This window comes from Trachypithecus francoisi, unplaced genomic scaffold (assembly GCF_009764315.1).
Source record: "Trachypithecus francoisi isolate TF-2019V2 unplaced genomic scaffold, Tfra_2.0 Lachesis_group8, whole genome shotgun sequence".
NCBI lineage: Eukaryota > Metazoa > Chordata > Mammalia > Primates > Cercopithecidae > Trachypithecus > Trachypithecus francoisi.
The window spans coordinates 56,672,314-56,688,566 of record NW_022681473.1 but is presented as its reverse complement, the minus strand read 5'-3'; the positions used below and the strand labels follow the sequence as shown (position 1 = coordinate 56,688,566).

The 16,253-nt window shown below is 46.4% G+C and overlaps 1 protein-coding gene across 4 annotated transcripts in view; it reads right to left on the bottom strand.

Moving 5' to 3' along the window:
• Window positions 1–16,253, bottom strand: part of TRIM66 (tripartite motif containing 66) — a 47,827-nt gene that overhangs the window by 21,672 nt on the left and 9,902 nt on the right. For all 4 annotated transcript variants that reach the window (XM_033206360.1, XM_033206363.1, XM_033206362.1 and 1 more), the window contains 9 exons: window positions 14,933–15,036; window positions 12,845–12,992; window positions 11,523–11,655; window positions 11,077–11,193; window positions 9,581–9,695; window positions 8,889–9,035; window positions 6,191–6,308; window positions 3,436–4,340; window positions 1,642–1,803 (listed from right to left, as the gene is read on the bottom strand). In XM_033206360.1, coding sequence (XP_033062251.1) covers window positions 1,642–1,803; window positions 3,436–4,340; window positions 6,191–6,308; window positions 8,889–9,035; window positions 9,581–9,695; window positions 11,077–11,193; window positions 11,523–11,655; window positions 12,845–12,992; window positions 14,933–14,941 — 1,854 coding nt within the window. In that variant the 5' untranslated portion in view covers window positions 14,942–15,036. The remainder of the gene's footprint in view (window positions 1–1,641; window positions 1,804–3,435; window positions 4,341–6,190; window positions 6,309–8,888; window positions 9,036–9,580; window positions 9,696–11,076; window positions 11,194–11,522; window positions 11,656–12,844; window positions 12,993–14,932; window positions 15,037–16,253) is intronic.

The following is a 16,253-nucleotide window of genomic DNA, read 5'->3' as shown; positions in this document are numbered from 1 at the left end:
TGAAGCTTCCTAGTTGCCATTCCTTTCGACTATTTGTTCTACCCCTCTACCCTTCACTAGCCCAACTTCTCCTCTTCGAAATTTCACCTTAAAATAATGTCCTCTAAGAAGTCGTCTGTCAACAGCCCCCTCTCCCAGAGCTAGGTACTCCATTGGGGTGTACCCCAATGACTATTATAGCACTTTACCACAATTTATTATTGTTGCTTAACTGTCTCTTCCACCAGACTATACTCTCCAGCATGGGACTGACTATCTTATTCACCAATGTATGCCTGGCACCTAGTAGAATATGGGGCACATACTTGGAGATTAATGTGTGTGTATGTGTGTGTGTGTGCGCATTAAATGATTAAATAAATGGATGAATGGTTAGGTGGCTGGCCCAAATACAAGAAGTTAAACATCTAAGAGCCACAAAGGGCCAATATACAGTACCTCAAGAGCCTCTACGCCAAGCCATTTTCAACAGGGTAGGACAGGCACAGACAAAAAGCCTCAAGAGTCACCAGCAATTTCCAAGTTGACATTTCATTTTTGCCATCCCTTCTTTTTTCTAAACTGTCCTCAAGTGTCACTGAGACTGACTGATCTAAGACATGCACTGTGATGGTACAGCTAGGGAAAGTTGGTGAGGGGTAGGTACACTGAGCAGCCAGCATAGCTGGGCTGCAGGGCCAGAGGGATGCTACAGGGCCAAGGGTACAGGCTGGGAGAGTTCAGAACACCTGACAGAGCTTCAAGTCCAGGGCTGGGTGGAGGCACTGGAGAGTTGAGGGCACCAGGCCAGAGAAGGCAATAGGCTAAGTGAAACAGGGCCTAGGGACACTAGGAGGAATGGGTGGAGGACACGGCACAGCACTGAGGCTCCTGCTAGAGGTATGACAGGGGTTGGGGGTGAAGGGGCAGAGGTGAGAATAGATAGTTGAGGATTTGTGGGGTTCTGGGTTATGTCCAGGGTAAGCAAACACTTTCAGTAAGCTAGTAGGTGGGTGGACAGAAAGGCCTCCAAGATCTCTTGAAGATCTCTGTGTCTCAGCTGCTCATCTACCTCTGCAGAACATCCCTGCAGACCACTCACCCAACAAATTCTATTGATTCATATCCTAAGGTAGCCAACTCTGGGTTGTGGCAGCCACATAAAATATTTTCCCCATCTTCATTGTAGAGAGAAAAGTTCAAGCTTTGGATTCTAACCGATCTCATTTTAAATAAACCTCAGCTGTCTCTTCTACTAGCTGTACGTCCCTGGACTTCAGTTTCTTTAGTTATACAATGGGGATGCTCACTTCCACAACTGTTGGAGGCGAGGTGAGATAATGCTGGTGAAGCAGCACACATGGTTCTAAGCACAGAGGACAGAGGACATGTTCAATAAATTGGCTTTCTTTCCCTTCCCCCTTCCACTCTGCATGAAGCCCAGGAGGCCCCATTTTAAGTGTGAGTGGGGGAGTGGAAATGGGGGGGAGGAAGATCTACATTGCTGACTCACTAGGGCAGAAGGCATGAATCAGGGCTGTGTAGCGTCCAGGGATGGAACAGGGATGCTCCTCCCCCCACCCTATCCTCCTCCTCCAAGTGCCTGGGGTCTTGGCTGGCAGTGGGTCCCATGTGGTCAGGGAAAACAGGCTCCTTTAGTACCTTTCTCACCACATTTGGAGAGGAGTGCTGGATGGTGCTGTCCACTGGGGGGACACCAAGAGGGGTTTCTTCCCCAGACGCCTGGGGCAAGGCAGCAGCAGTATTCTTGTCAAGAGGGAGAGCCGGCTTTGAGCCCTCAGATGCTGGGGGCTCATCTGTAGCCTGGAGAAGAAAATAAGAACTTGGGTGGGTTTGACTACAGAGAGTGTAGCAGCAGCAGCAGCAGCAGCAGTGGCAGCAAAGGCTAGTGCTCACCCTGCCCTGCCCATCGTCACCACCTACACATTGTGTACTGCTTAAATGTTTTCCAAAAAGAAAAATACTCTTATCCCAACTCTTCCAAAGACTATATGCTAATGTGAAAGTCTTAGGATAGAACCCAAACCAAGAATTCTGAGCTAATTTTGTGATATTCACTTTAGCAATCATAACCTAGTTTTGACTTACATTTTAGCTTGTGGCCCTCTACGAACCCTAGACCCTTCTCTGCCATCACACGGATTATTCTATATCTCCTCAAAAGAACTGGGCCTCAGGGGAAGACATTGAAGCATGATCTGAAGTTGTCAGTACTGAAGCATAAATGTGAGGCCTTAGATTCTATAATAAAGTAAAAATCTGTAAAGCTGCTTTGAAGATATAAATGTGATTACAGATTTAAAGGGGACACCACTATAGAAAAAGTGAGAGAAGGGTAGACAGAAGAGGATAGAACAGGAGGTTCTGGGGGAAAAAGAGAAAATCAAGAGCTAAGAATGAAGATGTGAAATGCAGCAAAGATCCCAGGGGTCCAGACTGCACCTCTTCAACTGTCTTTTAGCTGAGAAAAAAGAGGAGCAGCATCCAATATCCTCCTGTGGAAAGAAGAAGACTTCTGTGGCATTACAGAAATGTCAGCAGACCAGAATCCAAGTCTTAGCTCTACCTCTCGACATTGTATGATATGTAGACAAACTGCTAGGCTTCTCTAACTCCCACTTACATACCTATAAAGCACAGATGGTAACGCCTACCAAACAACATTGGCAATAGGATAAATGATATGGTGCATATAAAACATACCCAGCTTAGTAGAAGTAAAAAAGTTTAAGTCTATATCTGTGCAATATTATAAAAGTGCTACCTGCCAGCATCTAACATGGACCCTCACTCTGCTCCTTAAGCTCTGCCCTTCCCCCTGTCTGGGGTTCATAAGGTCCAGCAAAGGAGCTAGGCAGATGACAAGATAAGAGACAGCCTCTCTTCTGCTCTGGCACTGGTAGGAGTTCAGCACAGCTCAGAAGGTACCATCGGTGGGCAGGGTCCCTACTGTCATCCAGGAAGACAGGGCTAAGCCAAGCTACTCTGGAGGGTACTGAGCCTAGATCTAAGTTGGGACTGGGTACTACACTCTCTGGAGCTTTTCTGAGGTGGGAGGTTGAGTCCAGGGTAGTCTTGAAATGTGAGGGCTGAGCTCAAGGCAGCCCTAAAGTGCAGAAACTGTATTCCTGTGCTGCCTTGTTTCAATAAGCTAGTGGGTGGGTGGACAGAAAGGCCTCCAAGAGCTCATTTTCAAGAGATCTCTGTGTCTCAGCTGCTCATCTACCTCTGCAGAACATCCCTGCAGACCACTCACCCAACAAATTCCATTGATTCATATCCCAAGGTAGCCAACTCTGGGTTGTGGCAGCCACATAAATATTTTCCCATCTTCATTGCAGAGAGAGGACCACAAGCTAAAATGTGGGGAGGCTGTGTTCTGTGAGTGATCCTAGGATGGGCAGAATATGCATGCCAAGCCACCCTGATGCTTACCTGCAGGGTCTCCTCCTGGCTCTGGGATTGAACAGGTGCTGGCTGCCTCACGATGTAGTTGATCTGCCCCACAATGGTTTGCTGAAGATGCTGAGGAGATTTGGTCTGACTCAGTTGCAGGCTGGGCTGTTGAGCCTGGAGAAGAAGCTCCAAGTCCTTCTGCATTTCCTCCAGCTCAAACTTGTGATGCATTATGTCCACATTCTGAGAACAGGCAGGCCCAGGAGGGCTCTCGTGCTGACTAGAAGCCAGATGCTGGGATGGAGGTAGAGGTGGGTGTGGCTGCTGTAGGGGAGCAGGGAGGGGAGGTGGTGGAGGTGGTAACTGCTGCTGTGGCTGCTGCTGAAAGTGACTGAGCTTCAGCTTCTGGTGGTGGCCAAACTGGACTTGGATAGAGGGTGTCTGTAAGGTGGGCTGGGCATGGGTTCCTTGCTGAACATCCTGTGGGGGGACAATGCACACGGGCTGGGAAATCAGCTGCTGCCCCAGCCGCTGGGATGTGCTCTCCTGCTCCATAGGGGGCTGGGTTTCCAGCCAGGGCTGCAGCAGCTTTGGTGGATGAGGGCTGCAGGCCAGCTCTTTCTCCCTGGGCAGCAGGGCAGAGCACTGCAGAGACCCCAGCTGCTGGGGCACCATCTCAGAGGGCTGCCTAAAGTTGTGGGCTGGGTGCATGCTGGGTGGGGGGACATGGCCTTTGAGGGAAGGCGAGACTGGGGAGCAGTGGGAGCAGCACACAGATGAGGAGCACACTGCTGGAGACTGGAACTTGTGGGAGGGGTGGCTAAGAGCCTCTTGCTGAGCCACTGGAGACTGGTGACTTTGATAAAAGGGTGATGGCCCCTGTAAGCCTCCATAAGCAGGAGCATCTGCCCGGGACACTTGTCCACCTTCAGTAGTTATGCAGCCTGAAAATGCAGAATAGAGAGTTTTTCAAGTTTTCAAGTTGCTCCCACCTTGCTACTTCCTGCTCCTGGGACAAAAGAACCTCATTCAACAATCCCGTACCAGGCACAGAGACTAGGAAATTCAACCCTTGATATCCTAGACTCAGTCTAGAATGCTGCCAGTAATAGCACCTGTATGGACCTGCTTTGGGGGTCTAGGATATTTGAGGAATTAGCTCAGCTTTTACCAGATGCTCAGCCCTGACTCTGTTTCTGTCCCACTAGGGAAACCATAAGCTCTCTCAAGTAGCACTCACTCATTTTTTTTTCCAACAGAACAGCCCAGTCAGACTCTGACAAAAAGAATCAACTTTGGGGTGGGGAGGAAGTATGCTAGAAAGTAGCAAAGGGTAGAAAGTCATGCCTGGGACCAATGAACAAGTTCCCAGATACAGGCGTGGGGAACTATGTGTTCAGCAAGCAGGATGGAAGAGAGTGGGGAAGCTCTAATACCAGGTAATATCGTTTGTAGCTGTGTCCCCACCCAAATCTCGTGTTGAATTGTAATCCCCAGTGTTGGAAGTGGTGACTGGTAAGAGATGACTGGATCATGGGGGCAGATCCCTCATGAATGGTTTAGCACCATCCCTTTGGTGCTGTTCTTGTGATAGAGTTCTCGTGAGATCTGATTGTTTAAAAGTGTGTAACAACTCCCCCCTTGCTCTGTTTCTTGCTGCTCTGTCCATGTGATGGGCCTCTTCACCTTCTGCCATGACTGTAAGTTTCCTGAGGCCTCCCCAGAAGCCGAGCAGATTCCAGGATCATACTTCCTGTACATCCTGCAGAATCATGAGCCAATTAAACCTCTTTTCTTTATAAAGTACCCAGTCTCAGGTATTTCTTCACAGTAATATGAGAATGGACTAATACACCAGGTCAGTGCCAGGTACCAGCACTGCCCCCTGAGGTCTCTAGGTCCCTTGTACACAAGTAGATCTATGGCTAACTCAGTCTAACGACTCCTTCATCTCATTATTTTGATGAGGCTTACTTAGAGGAAGTCTGAGCTCCTTAAAGAAAATGTGTTTTATTCACCATTGGTTCTTTGGTACTCAGCATGGGGCCTAAACAAGAGTAGGTGTCTATCAAAGGTCTGCTGAGTTAAATCAAAGGAAAGAGGGAAGAAAGGAAATAAACCTACATATCATTTGTCACTTTGCAAAGTTCAACAAATTTTCAGTAAGATTAACAGCCTCAAATGAAGCAGCTGGCCATCAGTTTAACAAACTCGTTAGGCTGTCAACACAGGCACAACTTCAAGCTGTCTACATTCTGCCTAAAGACTGAATGCCAGCAAATGTTTGCAGCAGGGAGGAAAAATGCACAAGGCCATGAATTATCTGCTTACATCTCAACTCAAAATGATATGTCTGTGTAACACAAACATGCACACACAGTTTCACTGTTGCTGAGATACCCCTGCTTGTGCCCACACATGTAGTAGACCTTTGTGTGACCACAGAGACACACATTCATCTGTACTGCCATACAGCATTCTAGAGAGCAGGGTGACTGTCTTGTCTCCTTCTCAGCAATAAAACCAAGGTAACAGGACATTTACACAGAATGGTAAACTCAGATTTCAATTGGTCCCGATACAAAGTCCTATATTGCCACTGTTATTTAAATTCCTCCTTCTCTCCTCTTCCCCCTCAGAAAAAAAAAAAAAAAAGTTTGTTGAATGATTCCAAGACCACTGGCAGTCCCAGGGAGTGCTTTTTCTTGGGCATATGCTGACCTACCCAGTAAGGTAAGTAATTAGGTCAAAGCCCAAAGGGTGGGTAGGCCTGGGTGGGTGGGTCCAAGCTCACCAAGAGAAGCTAGCTGCTTGGTCCAGAAGTTAGGCTCCCAGGTGAATCTGATACTCCAAGGGGAGCCAGGATCTGTGTTACAACTTGACTCCAGCAATCGCTGCATCTGAAACACAATCTGAAAACAGCACCAAAGGTCATTTATTTGGGCATCTTGCACCTAAATGACAACTCCCCTTCCCTTACTCTTTGGACAACCTGAAAGGCTCAAAGTCATGGCCTTTTAATCTCTGGTCATCCTCCATATTCTCATTCTCTTGTACCTTAGCACCTGCCCATCCTCCCAGCTGATCCCTTTCCTCTAATCAAGACTTCTGGAACCTACAGTCTTTTTTTTTTTTTTTTTTTAATTCAGACCAAGTCTCACTCTGTTGCCCAGGCTGGAGTGCAGTGGCATGATCTCAGCTCACTGCAAGCTTCGCCTCCCAGGTTCACTCCATTTTCCAGCCTCAGCCTCCTGAGTCGCTGGGACTACAGGCACTCGCCACCACACCCAGCTAATTTTTTGTATTTTGTTTAGTAGAGACGGGGTTTCACCGTGTTAGCCAGGATCGTCTCAATCTCCTGACTTCGCGATCGGCCCGCCTCAGCCTCCCAAAATGCTGGAATTACAGGTGTGAGCCACTGCACCTGGCCTGGAACCCCTACATTCTTATCTTTTCAGGCCTCAAGTGATTTGTCATTCTCACTCATGACATCATTGACTGGTGCTCCATTCATTCTACCATCACCTCAATGTAACAGCCTACTGGGGGCAGGCATTTTCTGAGCTCCCCATTGCTGTACTTCCATTTGCAGGTAAAACACCCTTCTGTCCTACACAATAGCCCTCTTCCTCTCCTATCACTTTCATCTATTTCTCATCACTAACTCTCCTATTTATCCAGGGCTTTGGCAAGTGTCCAACTTACCCTGCCATCCTCTAGTTAACTAATGTCCCAACTAACATCTTAGCCTCTTATTTCGTTGATCTCTTGCATGGCAACCACCTTGTTTTCAGTTTAGTCACCATATCTAGACCCTATTAATCATTTACAACCGTTCTACCTATGAGACCTTTAAACTCCAACAACCCACCCTGGTCATAACAAGTTCATGCTCTTTCAGAGTATGTTCTTCAACCTCTCCAAGCCCTGCTCCTTCAGTCCACAGGACTCCCCAGCTTCCTGTCATTTACAGTAATGATATCACTACTGTCCTAATTCCCTCCCCATCGCCAACTCCTACTCTTAGGTAATCCAGTCATACCAAAGCCATGTTACCTGGGGCCACTTCAGTGATTATTAATTTCAGCAGCACCCCTCAGCCCTTTCTCTTGTCACTTCTTGTCATCTTTCTCTTCCACTGCACTCAATGACCATTTAAAATCTTCACTTTGGTGCTACTTACCAATGTTTTAACCCTCTTATTATCACCTCCTATTTCACAGAGAAAAAAAAGACACCATAAAGGATAAATTACCCCAAACTTGTATCCCTTCTATCCTCAAACTTAACTACAGCATTGTCCCCTTCCTGTCCTCCCATCTCAGAAGGGACTGTCCTTGTGTTTAAGGTCAACCAGTTCACTCTATATCCTTCCTCCTGCTTTCTCAGTGTACTTACCCCACCACACACCCCTCCTCTCTATCTTCAACCTCTTCTCCTACATACATGTGTGCAAATGTTTTCCAAGCTTAAAAAAAGTTTCCCCCAACTCTGCCGTTTTCTCAGGCTATGTTTTTATTTTTCTTCATTTCATTTCTGTCTCTACTTCCTCACCATCCATCCTCAGTCTCCTCATTCTAGCTTTTGACCCTTCTACTTTGCTGGAGCTTCTTTCAGAAGATAGCCTGATTCCCAGATCTCGAGGCTACTCTTCACTATTCATCTTCTTTCACCCATGCAGCATTGCCAAACGGGTCACTTAAAATGTGGAAAACTGTGTACCACACTATGTTTTGCTTCCAACTTCTGACCAGTGCGTCTCACTCTCCTCCACTCATCATCTTCCTCTGTCTATGCTGAAAACGATGGTATTCCCTGGGTTCCCAACTTTCTCTCTTCTTGCTCCACACACTCTTGCAAGGTGATACCACTGATTTCCTGGTGACTCCTACATTTCCTTCTCCAAAACCAACTTTTCTTCTGACTTCCACACCCATATATTAGAACAGCTTTTTAATGGTAGGTGGCTTGGAGTTGGTTTTGGATGCACTATAGGCACCTTAGACTCAAAGTATTCAAATATAAACTCCATCAACTTCTCTCAAAATTCTTGCTCCCTCTCCTGGGTGCTGCCGTCCTCTCAAGCCTAATACTTCAAACTTATCTCCAAATACTTTTCTCTCAGACCCCCATGTAAACCCCAGTAACCTTCTATGAGATGCCTAGCACACTACTCATGTCCAGGGTAATGTCTGAACCAGTGACCTATGACAAAAAGCTATAGACTTTCCCAACTGAGCTACCACTGGGAGGGCAGGACCATTTCAGCACCTGCGTCCTCTCTGCACTATGGGATTTGGTGAAAGATGGTGTTTACTTACTAACCCAAAAGCAGTGATTGAATTTGAAGGATGGATGGAGCTGCTATTTTATTCCTCCTTCCATCCTAAAAAGAAAAGGCACTTCCAAGGACCACCTCATTGCCCCTGTGACAAATGGGATGCTCTGATAAGCTTCAAGAACAGGCTGAGGAGTTGGGAGATTCCTCTTACCAGCTCTTTGCTGAAAAGAAAAGGGACACTGGTTTTGCTGCAGACAGCCCAGTTGATAAAATTCTGCACATGCTCAAACTGACGGCTGAGAACCATGATGCTCTGTAACTGCTGTTCCAGCTTCCGCTTTCTCTCATTAGTAATCCCCTGGGTACAGAGAGACGACAGTTATTGGACTGTAATCCACCTGCTTGGGAAGTCTGGTGGCCTGTGTATGTCACTGATGGAATCAGATGAGACTACCCTTCTGAGAGGACAGCAGGGCAGAGTGTTGCCATGGGATGCTGGCCGATGGAAAAGGGGAGGGGGAGATGGTGGGGGATTTTATAGTGCAAATATGGAATGGATAATAAATGAAAGAGGAAATGAATAAATGTCTATATCTCTTGGACATAGATTGGCGAAGAAGGTAGTTTGTTTCATGACTTTCTCTTCCAAGATTATAACCCTGTGTAATTAAGGATGGAAGCTGTTTAAGAGACAGAGCATCAAAGATCAGCTTGAACTGATTTTCTAGCCCTTCATGAGCCACCCTCCCAAAATTAGGCTGACATTTTAAAATGCAGGGAGCAGGAGAGAGCTATGGAAGCTGCATATCTGAATTACAGCCTAGGCTTCCCTCGGTCCTGGGACTAGCTTGATCTGTGGATGGTTTCTGAACCCATCCATCTGATCCATCTGTCCATACATACCTCTAATTCCTCTATTAGCCCATTGGCCTGTTTGTTCAGCTCATTCATCAGAACCATCTTGGCCATTTTGATCTGGTTTTCCACCTTCCTATGCTGATGCTTCACTTCAAAAATCCTGTAAACACAATGGGACAAACCATGGTAAGCTTTCCTCATGGACTATATGAAGACCAAGAGACAGCAAACATAAGAAGCAACTTGGAGGCTGCCTACTGAGATCAGGGCCTAGCAGACACCAAATACAAAAAAAAAGAGCCTTCCTCCACCACCGCACTTTTTGTACACCTGAGCCCCACTTGATCAAAGTTCAGCTTGGTTTTCTCTAGGTAAACCTCAAGTCTATACCCAGGTCAACCCAGTAGCCCCCAGTTGGCACAGCACTAGAGGTAGGACCAAAAGAGAAAGTATGGGAATGATTTATTGTAATTTGTTGTCTTTAAAAGGAGGATGCTCCAATAAATGTCGCCATGAGGCAAAAATAGGCAGAAAGCAGACTAGTGGTTTCTGAGGGCTGGGAGGTGTTGGGGGAATGGAGAGTGACTAATAATGTTTACACTATTGGCATAATGATATATTATATAATAAACAATAATAAACATATAATTATTAATAAATAAACATATATAATGTTTATTATAAACATATAATAAGGTTTATATTAATGTGGCTTCTTTTTGGGGGGATGAAAATTTTTTAAAAGTAGACAGTAATTATGTACAGTTGCACAATTCTGTGAATATACTAAAGGCCACTGAATTATACATTTTAAAATAATAATTTTATGATATGTACATTATATCTCAGTAAAGCTATTTTAAAAAATTTTTAAAGCATGGGCTTTGAAGTCACCACAGCCCCAGCGTCTAAACCCAGCACAGTCACTGGCTAGTTGTGTGATCTCAGATAAGTTACCTAACCTCTATGAACCTCAGTCTCCTCATCAGTAAAATGGAGATAATCCCTGACTGAAAGAATGGCAAGAACTGCATAAAATAATGCATACATGATACCCAATGCAGTGCCTGCCACATGAGGTGCTCTCAGCACCTACCACTTCCTCTTCCTATGTAAAATACCAATGATTTCATGTGATTTGTAGATTTATAGAGAACACACAGGGAAAGGGGTGATAAAGCTCAGATTGCCCCTGGTTTGTTCCACCCTCATAAAAAGCAGCACTCTCGTCCCTACTGTCTGCTTGGTACCCTTGTTCTCAAGCACCGACTTCTGGCTAGTTCATAAGGTGTATGCTCTGACCCAGACTCACTCTGATCATCCTGACCTAGCTTGGTCTCAGTTACCAAGTGATGACTTAATGATCCCTCCTTGGCCCTGAGACCTCTAAGGCCAAGACATATGCCTTCTAGGACATATGCCCACATCTGCTTAACCACAGTTCTTCTTCACAGGCACTACATCTGACGGCCTGGTGTCGGAATCCCGGGTGTGCAGGAACACAGCATTTCCAGCACCGGCAAGGCACTAGCCTGTGCTACCTGTCCTCAATTTGCTTTGCAGATGTCTGTAGACTGGATTTCTTATGTGCCACCTGTGTAGTCACACTTTCCAGAAGCATCCTCTGGTTTTGCAAAACTTCTTCAACATGTCTGCACCTGGGGGATGAGACAGAGAAAAAGCTGAGAAGGGCTGAGTCCTACTTTGAGCATGCCAACCAAGCGGGAATCTCCACAGGGGATTATCTCAGCCAGACCCATGGAAGCTGTGATGACTTCTAGTGAAAGTCTAAGGCACCACAGGCTCTTAGCCCATTAGGCCTTTTCCAGGGAAGTACCACAACAGGAGCAGGGAAAAACTTCAGCCCAGGGGCTGTAGGTTGGCTTGGGCAGGGAGAAGATTTTGACGCATGGGGAGCCCCAGAGCTCTCGCAAGTAAGAAATCCAGAGCCCTCCCCAGCCCATTTCAGGCAGTCTGTCAGCCCTACCTGTGTTCTTTGTGTTCCACCATTAGGCAGCTATGGCAAGTGAGCATATCACATGTCTCGCAGAATAGCTTGAGTACTTCCTGTGTGTGTAGAGGACAATACAAGGTGAAGTCTCCGGGACCACCACTCACTCCTGCCGGCGAAGACAGAGAAAGTGGGCTTCTCTTGCTCAGTTAGACAGACCTCTCAGTTAAGATTTGCTGCACAGCCCTCAGCCTTCAGAGGACACTGCAGAAACACAGAGCTTGGGGGAAGTGGTACAAATAGGAGATGACTCTCCAGGGGCACAAGGAGGATTTTGGGCTTAGCTTGGCTGGATTTGCCCAGTTGTCCAGAAACAGCACACCATCAAGCCTGAGCATCCCACTACCTGCTACAGGCTGAGGAAGGCACTTGCTACTACTCCACATAGATCTCCTGCAAAATAATGAATCCTTCACAATTAACCTCAACCAGTTCATTAATCAGGATTCTGTTTTTAACAGAGCTGAAACCAGCTACCCAGCCTTGCCAGACTCCAGGCTGGATCTCATGGATCATGAACTCTGGTTCCTGTGGATTTGACAGATGTAGAACCCCTTTCACAATTCAAGGGCCTTGAGAAAAGACTTTCAAGAAGAGTGTCATTTAAAACAGATGGTGGCTGGGTGCAGTGGCTCACGCCTGTAATCCCAGCACTTTGGGAGGCCAAGGTGGGCAGATCACCTGAGGTCAGGGGTTCAAGACCAGGCTGGCCAACATGGCAAAACCCCATCTCTACTAAAAATACAAACATTAGCTGGGTGTGGTGGCGCATGCCTGTAATCCCAGCTACTTGGGAGGCTGAAGCAGGAGAATCGCTTGAACCCAAGAGGTGGAGGTTGCAGTGAGCCGAGATCGTGCCACTGCACCCCAGTCTGGGTGACAGAATGAGACTCCATATCAAAAAAAGTAAAAATAAAAATAAAATAAAACAGATGGTGCCAGATAGACAAACGAATAAGCCCTGATCCAGACTAAGTTAATCAAGTAAATAAATTAGAAGGGTGGCATGATTGCTCTAGAGGTGAAAGGCAGGGAGCTCAGCTAGCTTCCACAATAATCCAACACCTTCCTCCCTGTACCATTTCATCCACACTCATCCACCCCCACCCCCCACAGGGAGGGACAGGAGTGAGTCACCCCTTTGACTCTGAAGGAGACTTCCTTTGGGAAAGGTTCTGAGACTGTCCCTACCTTCTCCCCCAGCAAGGAAACAAGATCGAAGAGCTATTCCCTAGGGATCTTAGGGTTCAGCCCTGCTTTAGGGCACGGGAGTTGGCGGGGAGAGGTAGAATTGGTACCTGGAGATCCCTTCTGGGCCCGAGGAAAGAACGGGCCCCCAGAGACAGGGCTGTGTCGGTGTTCCTCTGTGCAAGAGCTGCATAGCCAGCGATTGCAGTAGGTGCAGAGGATATGTGCTGCCCTCTTCTCCTTGCACTCGGAGCAGTTCTGGAAGCAGAGAGTTCTGGAGTCACTGACATGATCCTCATTTGGGTCTGCCTCCACAAGTGGCAAATACTCTAAAGACAGGGGTCCTGCAGGCCTATTCCTCCACTATTTTGGAGTGTAGTCTATTTTGCAGAGCTGTCTGGGAGTAACATGCCAGGGCTTGTGAAAGGAAGCATCCTTTGTGACCAAAAGAACAGTGGCTATGTCAGGCATGGTGGCTCACACATGTAACCCCAATACTTTGGGAGGCCAAGGCAGGAGGATTGCTTGAGCCCAGGAGTTTCAGATCAGCTTGGGCAACATAGTGAGACCCCATCTCTACAAAAAGTACAAAAATTAGCCAGGAGTGGTGGCACATGCCAGTAGTCCCAGCTACTAGGGAGACTGAGGTGGGAAGATCGCTTGAGCTCAGGAGGTCAAGACTGCAGTGAGCCAAGATCATACCACTACACTCCAGCCTGGGCAACAGAGGAAGACCCTGTCTCAAAAAAGGAGGAGAAGGAAGGAGGAGAAGGAGAAGGAAGAAGGAGAAGGAGCAGGAGGAGGAGGAGGAGGAAGAGTAGGAGGAGGAGGAGGAGGAGAGGAGGAGGGGAAGGAGGAGAAGGAAGAGGAGGAAGGAAAGGAGGGAAGGAAGGAGGGAGGGAGGGAGGAGGAGGAGCAGCAACAGCAGCTGTCTCAGGGGCTGTTCACACGAGTCCTGTCCTGAAGCTAAGGATACTCAGATACATAAGCCAAGGATCTGACTTCACACTATCCATAGCACCCAGGATGGTACGTATTAACTGAGTAATGCTGTAATAAAAAGGATGCAACATATGCAAAGGAAGCAAAGGAAGCCTTCCAGGAACTCAGTCTAGGAGTGGCTAGGAAAAGTTTTACAAAAAGGAAACATTAGAGCTGGATACTGAATGACAAGTAGGTTCACCAGGCAGACAAGGGAGGAAAATGTTAGAGGGAAAGCACTGGCAAAAGCAGGAAATTCAGAGAGGAGTGCTTCAGAGAGGAGAAGGCCCACATATGGGATTACACAGCAAGATGGTCAAATGCAGCCAAGAAAGGGCAAGTACAGACCAGCGTTCAGAGTTGTGCTCCCACACCTGGGTTCTGCCTGATCTGAGGGTATCTAGGCCTCTCCCAGTCCAAATGTTCATTCATTTGGTAAGCAAATATCTTGCCAGGGCTGATATAAAACATCAAGAGAAGGGGAGATTTGGAAAAGTTGGCCTATCTGTGCCTGAATCACAGAGGCCACCAAACTTATGTGAATTCTGAAAGTTTTACTAATTAAACTATGAATTCCTTGAAGGTAGAGTATATGGGTCTATCTCCCTAATATCCAGCACAGGGCCTGGCACATGTGAGACATTCAACACAAATCAGTCACAGAAACAAGTAAGTAAATTAGTAAATTAGCAATTTACTAATTTAGATGACAAGGATACCCTAGTGGAAAGATGAACAGAAGGGCTGCCAGCCAGTTAGTGATAAAAAAAAAATTTAAGAAATTCAGGAAAAAGGTGATAGTTGGTAAATACAGGCAAGATTAATAAACCCATTTAATCTAGGCTGGTATATGAATTTCAACTCAGGATAATAAAAAAAAAAAAGCCTAGTACTGGTATTTTTCAGTAAGAGCTGTAAGAGAGAAAAAAATAATTATATATACAGTAAGCAACTCTTAATATACCTCAACTTACACTCACCTTCTGCTAAAGGGATTGATACTAAAAAAAGTCAGTAATTTTCACTTAATAGAAAACCCCCTCATTGTTTTCCCCAACTCATGCATTTTTATTTTCTTCTAGATGGATGGATGGATGATTAGCAAAACTGAAAGAGAAGTAACAAATCATATAGAGTGACAGATAGATAGACTTATGGACAGGGGCCTCACAGATTTCAGAAAAAGATCAGCTGCTTCTTTCCTTGCCCTGACTTACCCTGGCCATCTTGGGTTGCTCAGTAGGAACACACGGCAGAAAAAAATGTTCAGTTACATCCCTGGTAAGATATACTTGTTCACACCCAGGACAGGAGATGAGCTCTGTGCAAGAAAGAAAGATAGCAGAGTCAGAGCAACATGGCTGATTATACCTAAGGCCTGGACATGGGGCTTTCTAATACACAATGCCAAGATACGTGGCAATACCCATGTCTGCCAAAATGAACTACATTTGATGCCATGGCCTGCATTTACTATGTGGATACCCTGAACATCACCATCCCATTGGGGCCTTCCCTACAGACCAACTGGTCTCCTCACATTCTTGTCTTTACCTGGTCCTATCTTCCTCCCCACCCCATAAGCCATGTTACTACAGGCCCAACCCTGCTTTGGTTCTGACAATCAGGTGCCTTCTTGCTGCTCCCATTCCTCATTCCACATCCCTGAGAGCACGGCTCCCATCACTAGCCAAGATCCAGGGAGTCAGTTTAGTTAGAGGCACAGCTCCAGGTCATTACAGTTACCACATAGCAGGATGATCTGGAAGATCTCAAAGCTACAGCTTCCAAGGCTTTAGTCAGAGAAAGGCAAGCCCTCTCTGCCTGCTCATCTAGGAGGTATTTTTCTCTTAGGACAGCATATACCAGTCAGTCTGCCTCTGAGGCTCAGAGGTCTTTTGGAGGGCTCTCTCTCCCCATAGTCCATGTTGGATGCAACATATATATGTATATTTTACCTATAAACAGCTTGACCTACAATCTCTCCCCAGAGAAATATATCAGTCTCTAACACATTCTTCAGCGTAGTGGGCTTCTGGACTATAAAAGTAGCAAAAGACTCCCACCCTGGAGACCACAGTGATTCTGCTGGCCCACCCCAAGAGCAGTCAACCTACTGGGAACAAGAAAATGAGCCTCTGGAGTAGGGCAAGGTACCTGCGTCCAGGGATGAGGGTGATCTGGAAAGGGGTGGGCTATGGCAGTGAATGCAGCAGTCCCACTACAATCTCCTCTGTCTCATCTCTTCAAAATATGGAAGATGGATATAATGGCAGTTGCTCCAGACTTATAGTCAGACAAATGTAAGCCCAAATACCAGGCTTACCAGCCAATGACCTTGGGCAAAACAATCTCACTTAATTGCTCTGTGCCCCACTTTCTTCATATGTAAAATAGGGAAAACAAGAGTTGCTGTGCAGATTAAATTAGATAAAACTTCAGAAATCACATGGTCCTCCATGAATGTTGACTTTGGATTCAAAAGATTCCTCATATCCTATTCACAGTAATGCAATAAACTCAATTATCAACTCTCTC